The sequence below is a fragment of the Phyllobates terribilis genome, unplaced genomic scaffold (assembly GCF_046119375.1).
Source record: "Phyllobates terribilis strain yellow unplaced genomic scaffold, ASM4611937v1 Scaffold_9__5_contigs__length_417890890, whole genome shotgun sequence".
In the NCBI taxonomy this organism is placed as follows: Eukaryota; Metazoa; Chordata; class Amphibia; order Anura; family Dendrobatidae; genus Phyllobates; species Phyllobates terribilis.
In genome coordinates this window covers 48833939-48850352 of record NW_027362769.1, presented here as the reverse complement: position 1 = coordinate 48850352, position 16414 = coordinate 48833939, and the positions used below count along the sequence as shown (strand labels likewise).

The 16414-nt window shown below is 42.9% G+C and overlaps 1 protein-coding gene across 19 annotated transcripts in view; it reads left to right on the top strand.

Moving 5' to 3' along the window:
- The window catches only part of ABI2 (abl interactor 2), a 149383-nt gene that overhangs the window by 51582 nt on the left and 81387 nt on the right, over positions 1-16414 (top strand). For all 19 annotated transcript variants that reach the window (XM_073646415.1, XM_073646410.1, XM_073646428.1 and 16 more), the window contains exons 2-3: positions 600-767; positions 14396-14572. In XM_073646415.1, the coding sequence (XP_073502516.1) occupies positions 600-767; positions 14396-14572 (345 nt within the window). The remainder of the gene's footprint in view (positions 1-599; positions 768-14395; positions 14573-16414) is intronic.

Below are 16414 nucleotides of genomic sequence, written 5' to 3'. Positions count from 1 at the left end.
ACAGATATTGTCTGGGGTTATAAAAGTCTGGCATGCCAAACTTTGGACTGCTGATCCTTTTGTTTTCTAGGGATAAGCCACAGTCAGGTGTCTGATAGCGGCTGTCTCATAGGAAAATACCAGGGGTGCTCTCGTGTACAGGCGAGATAGCTGCTGGCAAAACCATCTTTTGGTCAACATCTTTCTAAAGTGTACGGGAGTCTTAAGTGATCAATTTTATAATGTATGCAGTTGGTATTGTGAAATCTGGAGACTGGTGACTATTAAGACTTTCCTTTAGGCGGGGTTCAGATGGGTGTATTTCTCAGTCTGTATTCAGACTGGACTGAACTCTGGTCCTCCGATTGGAACTTACTACCACATAGGCATATATGAAGCTGTAAGTTCAGGTCAGGAGACATGAGCTCAGTCAATGAATTGCTGTCTGTATACAGACCATGAAATACACCCGCCTGAGCCCTGCCTTATACTGCTTCTTAGGATGCTCTGATCTTTTATAAATGGAATATCTTACCTTGTATGAATGTGACCAAATATAATTGAGTGCTACCCAACAGATCCACGTGGCAATTAACTTTTGTATTGTTTTATACCTTTAGTCTGCAGATAAGCAAAGAGCTCTAGAAGAAACCAAAGCCTATACAACACAGTCCTTAGCTAGTGTGGCTTATCTCATCAACACCTTAGCCAACAATGTCCTTCAGATGCTGGATATTCAGGCTTCTCAGCTCAGGAGGATGGAGTCCTCGATCAATCATATATCACAGGTGAGATATCGGCTGAATATCCTTTCTAGAAATTATTTGATTTTGCTTTAATTATAGTCATGATAAGACGTAATGCCCAGAACAATATTTTAACGTCTGCTGATTTGGTCAGAAAAATACAATGACTCCGCAACAAAGTCCACATGTTTTACTTGCTTATATGGCTGAGGATTTTACCCTAATCTGTATGCGGATCTTTAAAGGTAGTCTGTCATCCCCAAAACTGAAATTAAACCATTTTAGACATTTACATAGAAGATTTACCCTCTACAAAAAATCATACTGGTACTGTAGATCTTAGTAAATTTGCTTTATAGAAAACAGTGTTTTGCGCACAGTATCACACAGGAGATGAGAACGCACACATGTCAGTGTGTGACACTCTCCTCTGCCTCTCCTGTGTCTAGTGGCTGTGCGATGTTGTGTGATCCTGTGTGCAGCAGGTGGCCACTACACATAGGAAAGGGGTGCGAGTGCTTACAGCCTTTCATTGTGTGCGTTCTCATGGTAATTGGGAGAGTGGAATAGTGAACCAAAGACCCCTCACTTACATATCTAATAAAACTGATTTTCTATAAAACAAGCTTAACCTAAGATAAAAACAAAATGAGCAAATACTCTGCAGTAAGTAAATAGTCATAGTACATGCAAATAACATGGGGTACTTAGTTGACACTATGTTGATCAATCAAAAGGGTAAAAGCCATCCCACCACGACAAGGTGTACCCAATCAGGATGGACCCTAGCTCTTGTAGTTCGCCTCTAAATAGATGGGGGCAGAGTAGGGCCCAGGCCTGACTGTCTAAACTGCCTATAAAACAAATTTACTAAAATGTACAGTACCAATATGACTTTTATAGGTGCTAAGTCCCCTATCGGAAAGGTCAAAATAGTTCATTTTCAGTTTTAAGCTGGATTTCTGTGAACTAACATCAGATATCTTGCATTACACAAACAGATTTTGCATCAGTGTCTGGTTACACTAACCATGCAAAAATCATTCCGGACTGCAGTTTTTTGCCTATTCCATGCTGGGTCTTGTACCTTCGCTAAAATATTTATATACTTAAAATGTTGTCCTTGTACAGAGGCTACATGTAAAGCTAAAGTAACACTTTATTTGTGAATCATTGTGACTAATATAAAGAACAATGACAGAATTGTTATTTTCTCTAATAACCCCCCACGACAGCACACAGGAGGATGTAACCCCACCCTAATAGGGACAGGAAATACGAAGAGGTTTAAATAGCCCCTCCCACATCCTCCTTCCAGTGTTATTTCCTGTCCCTATCAGGGATGAAGAGGTCATCCCCGGTGTGCTGGGCCAGCGACAGGCACTGGGGGAAAACTTTACCTCTCCTCCTGAGGGCACTGCTCCTGTCTCCTCCGGATTTGGGACCCCCTCCTGCAGTCCGCACTCTTGGGCAAGGTCTACAGGATCTTCTGACTGGAGGCCTCTCTGAGCTCTCCCGTCCATCTCCTCCTCCTCTCCCCCTCTGGATACGCGGGCGATGCCGGCTCCCGGATGTGGAGCGCACATCGCGGTGCCGGAAGTGACGTCGGACGCCGGGCGGTGGATGATGTCACTTCTGGCAGTTTGCGTTCCACTGTGAACCGCGTCAAAAAGCTATGGGGGAAGAAGAGCGGAATGCCGCCAGTGATCAGAAATCTTCACCTGGACACCGGGGGAGGAGCCCTCTAAACAGAGGGAGGCGCTGGTCTTGTCGCCCATAAAAGGAGCCCTGGACAGGAAGACATCTACAGGTAGGACAAAACCACGTCTGTTGAAGCTTCTCGCTCTGCATCTGTAGAGCCCAGCGCCGGTCCGGTCCCAGTAAGTATGGCACTGGTAGTCCATCTCCCAGATGCAGGAAATAGATATTATAGCTCCCCTCCCCTTCTCCCCTCTCTTGTAGGGTGACAAGGAACCTGCATCTGGAGAAAAAGTTAAAACGTCACTCAGATGTCCCATCTGTACAAAAAAATTATCGTCCTCCCATAGAAAGCCCCTATGCAAGGACTGTACGGAGAAGATTATCAGGCAGGAACAACCTTCCTTAATGGAGGAGACAAAGGGGATTGTACGTCAGGAGATCAAATCCTCCTTAGCCTCGGTCACTCTCCCTACGCCCTCACCTAGTCAGAGTTCTACGTCTACTCCCTCAGCAGCCAAAAAGAGGAAGATTAGCCCGCCAGAGGGAGGGGAGGAAGACTCTCAAGAGGAAATGTATATCTCGGAAGATCTTCCAGAGGAAGGTGAACTAACCCCTGATAACTCCCAACGAGAGAGATATTATTTTCCATCAGATAGTTTGGAGGAACTCCTCATGGCAGTAAGGAGAACTATGGAGGTCGATGAAGAAAAAGTGCCCCGAACAGTGCAGGATCAGATGTTTGGGGGGGCTTCGTTCCAGAAAAAAATTGGTGTTCCCTGTACACGAGAATATTAGGGACTTAGTCTTAGAAGAGTGGGAATCTCCAGAAAAGATATTAAATTCCCCTACAGAGTTAAGGGATAGATTTCCTGTAGACAATGAGACGGCAGAATGCTTGTCTGAAGTCCCAAGAGTGGATATCCAAATTGCATGAGTAGCAAAGAAAACCACACTGCCCTTTGAAGATTCCTCTCAATTAAAAGACCCCTTGGAACGCAAAATGGAGGGACTACTCAGAAAATCCTGGGAGACCTCGGCAACACTATTAAGCACCAACGCAGTCTCTACGGGCGTAGTTCGATCAATGGCTCGTTGGCTAGATCAACTGGAGGAACACCTAGTTTCAGGCACCCCCAGAGAAGACCTCTTGGCATCCCTACCGCTTCTACAGAAGGCTACGGGGTTTTTAACAGACTCCTCTGCAGAATATGTGAGAGTGGCGGCAAGAGCATCTGGGCTATCAAACTCTGTAAGAAGGGCCCTATGGTTGAAATCCTGGAACGGCGACGTGGCATCAAAAATGAAGTTGTTCTATCCCCTTTAAGGGGAAATATATGTTTGGGCAAGCCCTAGATGATCTTCTAGAGAAGGCCTCAGACAAGAAGGCCCTCCCGGAACCTAGGAATGTGAGGAAGAGGCCTTTTTGTCCCTCCCAAGAGCAGACCCCTCAATATAGGGGTAAAGGAAAAACAGGACGTTAGAGCTACCCAAAAGGTAGAGGAGGCAAAAATCTTTTTCTCTCCCAAAACCAACGTCAGAACAGACCATGACGTCAGGACAGTCGGGGGCCGCATCTCAAATTTTCTCCCTTAGTGGAAAGAAATCTGCTCAGACCCATGGGTCCTGAGGGTTGTTGAGTTCGGAGTAAAAATAAATTTCTCCTCCTATCCTCCAGAGAGGATAAGGTTAACACCGCTCTCCTCTCAAGAGTAGTCAGGCCATCCTGATATCCGGTCTTACAGACCTATTGTCCTCAGGGGTGATATCCCTGGTTCCTACAAGAGAGATAGGCACAGGACATTATTCCAGACTCTTCCTAATAAAAAAACCAAATGGCTTACACCGAGTTATAATCAAGCTGAGGCTACTGAATCAGTATATCCACTACCAACGATTCAAGATGGAATCCATCAGGTCGACGGTCCCCCTGATAGGACAGGACCATGTCATGGCCACAATCGACCTCCAGGATGCATATTACCACATCCTCATACATCCACTTCACAGGATGTTCCTAAGATTCGCAGTGGCTCAGGGGGATCAAATAGTCCACTATCAATTCAATGTTCTCCCATTTGGAATTTCATCTGCCCTGCGAATATTTACAAAAGTCATGGCAGAAGTCATGGCTTTTATCAGGGGTCAGAACATTTCAATAGTACCATACCTCGATGACCTGTTATTAATCGGGCCCTCAGTACCAGTACTCCGAGAACATCTACAGTTAACCACTCGGATCCTATCGTCTCTGGGCTGGCTAGTGAACCAGAAAAAATCAGAGATGGTTCCCTCCATGACAAAAACATTTCTAGGAGTACTATTGGATTCACACAGCCGGATGTCATTCCTGCCCAAACAAAAACAGGTCACGATAAAAGCAAAAATCAATGTCCTAAGGAGCAGAAGATCAGTATCATTAAGAGATGCCATGTCGGTCCTCGGGTCTATTACATCCTGTATTCAGATGGTGGCCTGGGCTCAGGCGCATACCCGAATATTACAGACCCACATCCTTACGAATTGGGACGGATCCCCACAGTCTCTAAAACGGAGAATCCCTATACCACCATGAGTAAGGACTTCTCTATTCTGGTGGCTGAACGGAAAAAATCTGAACAGAGGAGTACCATGGATCCAGAATCCGCTGGTAACCATAAAGGTGGATGCCAGCGAAAAGGGATGGGGAGCCATGGTCTACCAAGAGCTATTCCAGGGTATATGGACTAAAGAGGTGAGTCAACGCTCATCAAATTTCAGAGAACTAAAGGCCGTAGAGGAAGTCCTCATAGCAGCGGAGCCTCTGGTCCAGAAATCTCACATTCAGATATTTTCAGGCATTATCACCACGGTAGCCCACCTTCGTCATCAAGGGGGCACAAGATACGAAAGCTTAAAAGCAATCTCAGCAAGAATATTCTCCTGGGCCGAAGAACATCTTCTATCCTTGTCGGCTCTTCATATCAAAGGTTCAGTCAATATCCAGGCCGACTTCTTAAACATAACAAAGATTCATCCAGGAGAGTGGAGCCTAAACCCAGACATCTTCCAGATGTTAGTCGAGAGATGGGGCTATCCTGAGGTAGATCTCTTCGCCGGACACCAGAACGCGAAAGTACCTCAATATTTCTCCCTGGATCCAAATGGCCCTTGCCTGGGCGTGGACGCATTCACTTACAAATGGGAGTTCAAACTAGTGTGTGCCTTTTCCCCCACTACCTATCCTTTCAAAAACCTTAGAGAAGATAATGACCGAAGGGACCAGAGTAATCCTAGTGGCCCCTCGCTGGCCAAAAAGAAGTTGGTTCGGAACGTTAACCAGTGTGAGTGTGGAGAACCCTCTAATCCTCCCCCTCCATCAAGGATCTCCTTCTCCCGGGACCGATTCACCATCCGGATCCCGAGAGACTACACCTAACTGCCTGGCTTCTGAATTCCTGATATTAAAAACAAGAGGCCTCTCAGAGAAAGTCATCAAAACTCTCCAGAAGAGCAGGAAACCTGTAACGAACACCATTTACCATAAGATCTGGAAAACCTTCTTAAGGTGGTGTGCACCCACTCGCCCAGACCCTCATAGGGCTGATGTGGCTCAGATTCTAGACTTTTTACAAGAAGGTCTGGACAAAGGTCTCAGACCTAATACTCTTAAGGTCCAGGTAGCAGTGTTAAGTTCATACTTCGATCAAAGACTAGCGGAACATCAGTGGGTGAGAAGATTTATGACAGCAGCTACCCGCATCCACCCTAGAGTAACAGACCTGGTTCCCCCCTGGGACCTTAACATTGTTCTGAAAGGGTTAACCCTTCCACCCTTTGAGCCCTTATCAACCATAAGACTGGAAAGGCTGACCTGGAAAACTGCTTTCCTGGTGGCAATAACTACAGCCAGAAAAGTGTGTGACCTACAGGCCCTTTCGGTCAACGAACCCTACCTGAGAATCCTGGAAGATTGTCTAATTTTCCAACTTGACCCTTCATTTCTACCTAAGGTGGTCCCAAATTTCCACAGATCTCAGGAGATAATCCTTCCATCTTTTTGTGACAACTCAAAAGACAAAAAAGAGATGGAATTGCACACTCTGGACGTTCGGAGAATAGTACTGCACTATCTTCAGGAAACAGAAGAAGGAAGGAAAGACAAGAACCTATTTGTCCATACACAAGGTCCAAACAGAGCGAAGAAAGCAGCAAAATCCAGAATAGCCAATTGGATTAAGAGGGCGATTACGGAGGCTTACCAGATCCAGGATCTACCTCCTCCAGCAAAGCTCAAGGCCCATTCTACAAGGGCGATCTCTGTCTCCTGGGCTGAAAAAGCCAGCGCATCCATCGAACCGATTTGCAGAGCTGCCACATGGTCCTCAATTCATACTTTCTCCAAACACAACAGACTAGACCTAATGTCTGTTGGAGATGTAGCCTTCGGAAGGAAGGTCCTTCAGGCTATTGTCCCTCCCTAGTATATCTTTGGTATACCTCCTGTGTGCTGTCGTGGGGGGTTATTAGAGAAAATAGAATTAGACTTACCGGTAATTCGGTTTCTAATAACCCACCACGACAGCACGGGTAATTCCCTCCCACCCTGCTTATTGTTTCTACGACTGCTTGATCAGTAGAAATAAAAATTAATTTGAAGCATCTATACTCTTGTGGTCCTTTGTAATAACACTGGAGGGAGGATGTGGGAGGGGCTATTTAAACCTCTTCGTATTTCCTGTCCCTATTAGGGAGGGGTTACATCCTCCTGTGTGCTGTCGTGGTGGGTTATTAGAAACCGAATTACCGGTAAGTCTAATTCTATTTTTTCTGTTTCTGCCCAAAAAGAGATAAAGGGAATCTCATCAGGATTTTTAATCCCAAACTAATGACTTGTATGTAAAGTCGCTTTCATGCTTAGGAAATTCTTACTTTGCTTGTAGAAATCTGTTTAGATGATTTAGAAAAATCCTTTGATGAAATTGTGTGCTAATGAGTTGTAAGTGCAGTGGGGTTGGACATTGCACTTACGGCTCTCCTGCTTCTCTCCCTATTCCCCTGGCTGCCTCCTGTCTCTGACTGACAGGTCACACATGTTTCAATGACGGCAGCGGGTGGGAAATGGGAAAAGAGGCAGGAGAGTTGCAAGGGAAGTGTTCCACCCCACTGCACGTGCAACTCATTAACATACAATTTCAACTATGGATTTTTTTAAAATGGGAAAACTGATTTCTACAATAAAGGTAGTTTTACAGGGGAATGCTTCTCCTTGTGGAGAATGCCTTGCCATCGTAAGGAGACTTGCAGGCCATGCAATGCTCCTCTGGGAATTTAAATATGCAAATTCCCCCTTCTGAAGGTGCCGCTAGAGTTCAAGTCCTCTTTGCCTCTGAAAAGGCTATTTGCAAACAAGAAAGGTAAGGATTTAATCAGCATGAAAATGCCTTTACATACCTGACATTAGTTTTAGGCATGAAATCCTGATGACAGGTCCCCTTAAATAAAAGTTAGGTAATAAGTTATATGTGCCCTAAAGTGGTACTATGGACAAATACAGCTTTTCCTACAAAAAAAAACAAGCTCTCATGAAACTGCTTCAACGAAAAAATCCAAAGAAAATTTTGGCTGGAATGAAACAAAAAACAGTTTCATTATGGCCAAAATAGGTCATTAAAGGGGTTTTCCTACGAACAAAAGTTGGTTTTAATCAATAGATCTTTGAATAATAATAATAACTTCTCTTGGCATCACGGACTTGGCTCTATCTTGGATCTCTTCATACTTAACAGACAGGACATTCAGCGTCTCCCACTCACGCACCACCTCCTCATCTCGCCCACTATCTGTCGGTGTCCCCCAAGGTTCAGTTCTAGGACCTCTGCTCTTCTCCATCTACACCTTTGGCCTGGGACAGCTCATAGAGTCTCACGGTTTTCAGTATCACCTCTATGCTGACGACACACAGATCTACCTCTCTGGACCCGATATCTCCTCCCTACTAACCAGAATCCCACAATGTCTGTCCGCCATCTCATCCTTCTTCTCTGACAGATTTCTAAAACTCAACATGGATAAAACAGAGTTCATCATCTTTCCACCCTCTCATTCACATCCCCCATCCGACCTATCCATCAACGTCAATGGCTGTTCACTCTCCCCAGTCCCACTAGCTCGCTGCCTTGGAGTAACCCTGGACTCTGATCTCTCCTTTAAGCCACATATCCAAGCCCTTTCCACCTCCTGCCGACTCCAACTCAAAAACATCTCCATGATCCGTGCATTCCTCAGCAAAGACTCTGCAAAAACACTAGTGCATGCCCTCATCATATCCCGCCTCGACTACTGCAACCTCCTGCTCCGTGGCCTCCCTTCAAACACTCTTGCGCCTCTCCAATCTATCCTAAACTCTGCTGCTCGACTAATTCACCTGTCCCCCCGCTATTCCCCAGCCTCTCCTCTCTGTCAATCCCTTCACTGGCTCCCCATTGCCCAGAGAATTCAGTTCAAAACCCTAACCATGGCATACAAAGCCATCCACAACCTGTCTACCCCATACATCTGTGACCTAGTCTCCCGCTACATACCTGCACGCAACCGCCGATCCTCACAAGATCTCCTTCTCTACTCCCCTCTTATCTCCTCTTCCCACAATCGTATACAAGATTTCTCCCGTGCTTCCCCCCTACTCTGGAACTCTCTACCCCAATATATCAGACTCTCGCCGACCGTGGAAACCTTCAAAAGGAACCTGAAGACCCACCTCTTCCGACAAGCCTACAACCTGCAGTAAACACCACTGCACGACCAGCTCTACCCTCACCTACTGTATCCTCACCCATCCCTTCTAGAATGTGAGCCCTCACGGGCAGGGTCCTCGCTCCTCCTGTACCAGTCGCTGACTCGTCTTGTTAAGATTATGTAAATGCTTTTGTTATGTACATCCCTATCACATGTAAAGCGCCATGGAATAAATGGCGCTATAATAATAAATAATAATAATAATAACTTCCACAATTGCATGTGTTTAGATAAAATGTCCCTGTGCTGAGATAATCTTATAGATGTGCCCCTGTGTTCGGTGGTAATGGCAGTGTCTGACCATTCAGGAACATGGTCTGATCATACCACATCTCCTGGGCAGGGGAGGAAGCAAAAGAGTATACAGACATTACAGCACAGGATCACAGATGATTCTTTCTTTGAAGTAAAACATTTCCCTGCCTGTTTTTATACAGTGTTTTACTTCAAAGAAAAAATCTTTTGCAATCTCCTGCTGTAATGTCTGTATACCCTTGCCTCCTCCCCTGCCCAGGAGCTGTAGTATAATCAGACCATGTTCCGTACACTATCAGACACAGCCATTACACAGTACACAGCAGGGGCACATTTATAAGATTATCTCAGCACAGGAACATTTTATTTAATCACATCCAAGTGTGGAACTTATTATTATTCCAAGATCTGTTGGTTAAAATGAACTTTTGTTCATGGGAAAACCCTTTAAGTAGTTAAGTTAAAGTTGTATGCATTAAAGGGAATCTGTCAGCAGGTTATTGCTATGTAATCTGAGGACATCATGAGGTAGCAGCTGAGACACTGAATTCGAGAATGTGTCACTTTCTTGGATGTGTGCTGTTGTTTCCTTACTATGAAGGTTTTATCACTAGGAGATAATCACCGCTGGACTACAGCAGTGCACGAGCCCTGGTCCGACCACGTCCCCTCCTGTGATAAGCAGCTCACTGTCAATAGACTATGTACATAGGGAGACTGGTGGGGGCGGGGGCAGCTATCTGAGCTCTGCTTAATGCTGCATCTAAAAACTCTAAGGCTATGTGCCCACGATGCAGAAATGCTCCGGATTTTTTCCTGAGCATTTCTGCATCTCCCTGGCAGAAAAAACGCATGCGGATTGTACATGCGGATTGTACATGCGGATTGTACATGCGTTTTTCCTGCCAGGGACATGCGGATGTGAAGCGTTCTTCACATGCATTTCCGCATGCGGGTTGACAAGTGCTTTCCAAGCGATTTTAGCATCACTTGGAAAATGCTTGACAACTTGGTCACACTATATAAATCCATGCAAATGGCATGGATTTCTATAGTGTGACCTTAAAGAATGATAAAAAATAAAAAAAATAAATCTATATTTACCTTCTGATGGCCCCTGGAGTCTTTATTCGCTCCGTCCTGGCTTGCCGGCAGCTCGCCGTACACTGAAGGACCTGCCGTCACATGACGTCAGTGCAGGTCCTTCAGTCCACCGCGATCTGCCGGCAAGCGAAGACAAGGACACCGGGGGCCATCAGAAGGTAAATATAATGTTTATTTTTTATTTTATTCTTTTTTTTTACAGGTTCTATGGTACCTGGGTCCAGAGGAGAGTCTCCTCTCCTCCAGACCCGGGTACCATCCGCACATTGAAACGCATGGAATGCGCATCTACATATACAGTGATGCATAATCCATGCGTTCCAATGCAAGTCAATGGCGGCTAAAACGCAGCACTTCCGCAAAATAATTGGTAGTGATGCATTTTTTTCCGCAATGATAACCCGCAGCGGAAATTATATTGGGGAACATGGCAGGCCTTCTACCAAGCGTTTTTTAAGCGTTTCTGTAGCGGAATTGCCGCTGCAAAAACTCTTAAAAAACGCATCGTGGGCACACAGCCTAAGAATATGTTTACATGTCCAGAAGTGATCAGTTAGAACGGATGCAGCAGCAATCTGTTGGAAAAATGTTGTGCCGACACAACTTTTTAGTCCGTTTTTAAATTACTGATTTCTGCTGGATCCATTTTTTTTTAACATTGAAATCTATGGAAAATGGATCTGTTAATAAGCCATCAGTTTTTTTCCCCATAGACTTCAGTGTTAAAAAAAAACAAAAAAAAAAACATCCAGTTGATCCGTTATTTTAAAACGGACTAAAAAGTTGTGTCTCCACAACTTTTTTGCCAGTCGATTGCTGCTGAATCCATTCTAACTGATCACTCCTGGACATGTGAGCATAGCCTAATTGTGTCCCAACTATTGCACCCAGTAAACTAAATGATACATCTTTGGAATCATGGTCTCTTGCCCTATTATTATGCTATCCTCCGATTAAATGCAAAAAACTGGTAACAGATTCTCTTTAAATGGGAACTGTACTTTCAATCAACTTTGCATAGATCAGTTATTGGCAACACAACTAACCAAGAGTAATCTACCATATATATATATATATATATATATATATATATATATATATATATATATATATATATATATATATATATATATATATATATATATATATATATATATATATATATATATATATATATATATATTGGAATATTAATTTATCATAAATACTAAACCCACTCAATAAACAATGAATAACCATAGAATTATTTAAAATAATAATATATGGTATTTATTCCCTTCTATGTGTTTACTTAGTCATATTAAGTATTTAGTTTAGCACTCCACTGTGATTTACTTATTTATATTTCTAGCTGCTGCTATTCATATTTATTGCACTATGCACTTCAACACATAGTCTGGATTTGCCTTCTATCTGATTCCTATTGATTTATGCCCCACAGTTAATTAATTTGGGTATTTATTATATATCCCTGAGTCTGTTTTCTAATTTGTGTATTTTTATTTATATTGGTATTTTTAAAAAAAAATCTATTAAATAAATATTTTAAATAATTCTATGGTTATTCACTGTTTATCAAGTGGGTTTTGTATAGATCTTTTATTGTACAAACTAATGTAAGGAACTCTGTAATATATCTTATCAGATAAATCTGCTTCTTTCTTCACTTATGAGCCACGTCTTCCCTTCCCCCTGCTTCCTAATCTCAGCATCCACTCTGGAAAAAAACAGCTAAACTAGGTGCTGCAGGGTGAGGTGTCAGGTTATGCCTCCTGTTATATACATCCCAACCTCACCAGACCAAAGTAGGACTAGAAAACGTGTCTTTATAATACTGCGAGAACTCCAGTTAATTTGCTAATGACGTGCGTTTGAGAATCATTATTTTGTCTACTGTTACTTCTTGCATTTTTCTTAGAACACTTTTAATGTGAAAACATGGGGTTAATCTTCAGGTTAATAGCGTTTTGAAGTCACCTGGCGCCTGTACTGAAAGCCCGGCTGCTAAGAGGAAATGAACTTTATTCCTCCCGGCAGACTTGGACTTTCAGTCATAAGGGTGTGGCCGTTGTGACTTCAGTCATCGCTCTGCATAGTGAGCGGCTGCTGTAACCATGACCCAGCACTGACTGCCGGTTGGCTCTAATGCTTGTGCCAATTTGATGTCCTTCTCCACATCCACCTGTTGTTGTACCTTATCCTCCTCTTCCCCCTCCTCCTCCTCCACATCGTGCAGCATGTAACATGGACCTTGAGGTACAAAGAGCAATGAAGAACATGTACAATTTGTTGTTTTTCCTATATTCCCTCTTGCATTTTGGTGAGTTTTTTTCCAGGATAAATATGAGGGGGATGAAAAAGTTGATTCCACAGTTGTTCATGTTAATATATTTGAAGCCTCTTTGAAGGGCGTAAGTAGTGGGCATCACATGTCCCTCATCTGCTGCAAATGGTGGATCTCAAAGTAACCCATGCTCCAGTCTGTCTGCTGCATGATATAGTCCGTCACTGCTTTATGTTGCTTGTACAGACACTTCAACATATGTGGCGCCTATATTGGACTAGTTGCAATAGCAGCGCTCTGCACGCTGTGAGGATTCTCCAACGTGGGGAGCAGACATTCATGTAATCGCACATATCCGATTTGCTTACTTACGGCCACATTTAGACTAGACATGTCTGCCTCTCTTAATACACATGTGTGGAGCGAGGCTGGATACTTCTAGTCGGAATGTGACCACATGTATGCAAATCACATATTGCGGTCACATACTCGCTTCTTCGGCGATAGCACTGGAGAATCCTAACAGCGCCTGCTGTGAGGATTCACAAGTCTGCAGTCACATAGAGAGTCTGCAGACTTGTACCCTAAGGCCGGACAACCCGTTTGGGGGCCCCATCCAGACGGTTGAGAATTTTATTGGACATTTCACTGGTGGCATCTTTGTACTGTCATTTAAACCATTCACCAAGTCTACGTCTGTGAATATACAAATAATACTAAATAATCTTCACAATTTTCAGGCAGAATAAACTGTTTAGATCTGTTTTGGACTTCATTTTTTTACAGTCATATACATGCTGAATGATTCCTCTTTAGCTATGATTTTGCTATTGTGTAGATGATTTATAATAAATGTAGCGCTTCTCATTTAATGACTACTATCAATCTATACAATCTGGAGCTTATCCCATCATTAGTTTTTATTAAGCTATTAAGCTTCCAATCACTGTTCACTACGTCTTCCATGTCCTCAGCTGTGATTGTGATTCATTTGAAGCTCGCCTTTAGTTTATTTGAAGTTAAGCTGCATTCAACAGCAAATGACTTATGGCGCAATAAATCCCATGTAGCCGCCACTACTGTTGAGATTGATTAGAGGTTGACTTGTGGACGACCTGAGCTCAATGCTTGCTCCATTAAGTATTATTCTCCCTGCAGGAGGCTAAAATTGTTGTGTCATCTTTATATGCGTCAAGTATACAGAGCTCCTGTCCCTTTTCTTTTCAATGGTCACTGTCATTTCAGCAAACATTGCATGAATTAAGTAGTACAACTGAACATAAGAAACTCTGTAATATATCTAATCAGAGAAATCTAAATCTCATCCACCATGGACAGTAGCTCCGACATCGCTGGCACCACATTCCTGAGAGGTGAGTATACATTGTTTTTATTTTCTGAAGGACACTGCTTAAATTAAGCAGATGTCCTGTAGTGGAAAACCCCTTTAAAAATAAGCAAAGCTCAGAATTTCCCATATAATATTTGTTTTTGTCTTTTGATTGTAAAATAACTTTTTTACAAAGTTGGAATTAATTGCTCTCAATTTTAGACAGTGGATATCCACAAGGAAAAAGTTGCAAGAAGAGAGATTGGAATCCTGACAACTAACAAAAACACTTCTAGAACGCACAAAATTATTGCTCCAGCAAACTTGGAGAGGCCCGTTCGTTACATCCGAAAGCCTATTGACTACACAATTCTGGATGACACTGGACATGGAGTGAAGGTATTTAGAGAAATTGGCTTAGACCATCTCATTTTTTATTTATTTTTAAATATTCTGTTTAAAATTGCTTCACTTAGTTTAGGTATAATTTGATGTGAGTCAGTGTTTTCTGGCTTTGACATTAAATCCTAAATTTCTGGTCTAAAGGGGAACGTTTCTCCTTGTGGAGAGTACCAAGTTTTTTCCCCCCACCATTGAACATCCTGTTTCATGTGGCATACCCTAGTTAAATTCATGGCATTAGGTGTAGGGATTTGTATGATCAGTGGGTTTTATTTTTATTTATCATTAATTATTAAAAAAAAACATTTTTACATTACCCAGCAAAAACATCATCAGTGGGGCAATTGCATATGCAGTGCTCATATAAGTGCTGTGTTTAAAGAGTTCAGGAAGGCTTAAAGGGTATTTACACTGCAAGATAATTGTGATTGAGGTGTGTTTAAAAAGCTCGTTCCACGTGTGCAATGATCTTTTCCTATCTTTTTCGGTGGCACATCGTCCTGTGTAAACAGGACTCGCACTGCCAGGAACAATATCAGCTTGTACGCACTGAGCAATCTAGTATAGATCGCTCAGTGGGCATGGTTTACTTTGATCTGCATTTGTTAACAGATTATTAACCAACTGCTGATCAGTAAAAGTTTACCGATCAGCAGTCATAACGTGCCTCTGGTTGATACATGTAAACAGACCCCTAAACAGTAAAATTTATCTTCTCCTCTAACCAGCAAGCCTGACTTATGGATGCATTTTTTATTCTATAGCCCTGTAAAAACAATAAGATCCAATAATGACTGCCATAAAGAAGTATATCAGAGGTCATTAATAGTGTTGAATGAATTTGTTCGGCATTTCAAATTCGTGTTCGGGGTTCCAACTTGTTCGCTCAAAAAAATCGGCTCCGCCCATGAACATCCCTGATTTGCCACGCTGTCACGCAGATGTTATGCTATGTATAGAGAAAATAACGATCTTTCACAGGTGGATCGTAATGACAGGCATTGGGGGGGTCATCAGCAGACCCTCAACTGTCATGACAACCCATCAGCGTCCCGCGATCACGTCACGGGCACGCCGATGGGTGCGTGGAACGATGCACCTCCACTTGCCAGCGTGTGTTAAATGCTGCTGTCAGAGATTGACAATGGAATTTAACAGGTTAACAGCCTTGGGTGGAGCTCATCTTTTCTTGTGGCTGTTAAATGCACATGATGGCTGTTTTAATCATCCATCATTTGCCAGGAAAGATGCAGGCTTGGCGTGCGAGCCCGCATGTAAGACAGAAACACAACATAAGATGTACATGTACGTCATATGTCGTGAAAGGGTTAAAGGGATTTCCCCACAAAGTACATTTTAATCAATAGATCTTGGAATAATAATTTCCACAATTGGATGTGTTAAAAAAAAATGTTCCTGTGCTGAGATAATCTTATAAATGTGCCCCTGCTGTGTACTGTGTAATGGCTGTGGTCTCGCCGTGCAGGAACATGGTCTGATCATACCACATCTCCTGGGCAGGGGAGGAAGCAAAAGAGAAGGTCCACACAGGACAGCATGGGATTGCAGCTGCACTTTTATAAAAAGTGGGAGGAGTATGATCAGTCATGGCCCAAGAGATTTGCTGCACTTTATGAAAGAAATTGGCATACATTTTCTTCAGCTCCTAACAGCTGTGGATTTCTCATTGTTGCTCACCGCCCAAAGACATGACAATTTTATTAGAAGGCACAAGCTTGTTTAAAAATTTGGCTCATCTTAAATCGGGGGGCTTTAAAGTAAGGGAAATTTAATTATAAATGAATTCCTAAATATATTTTTTTCAAGCAAATCAGAATA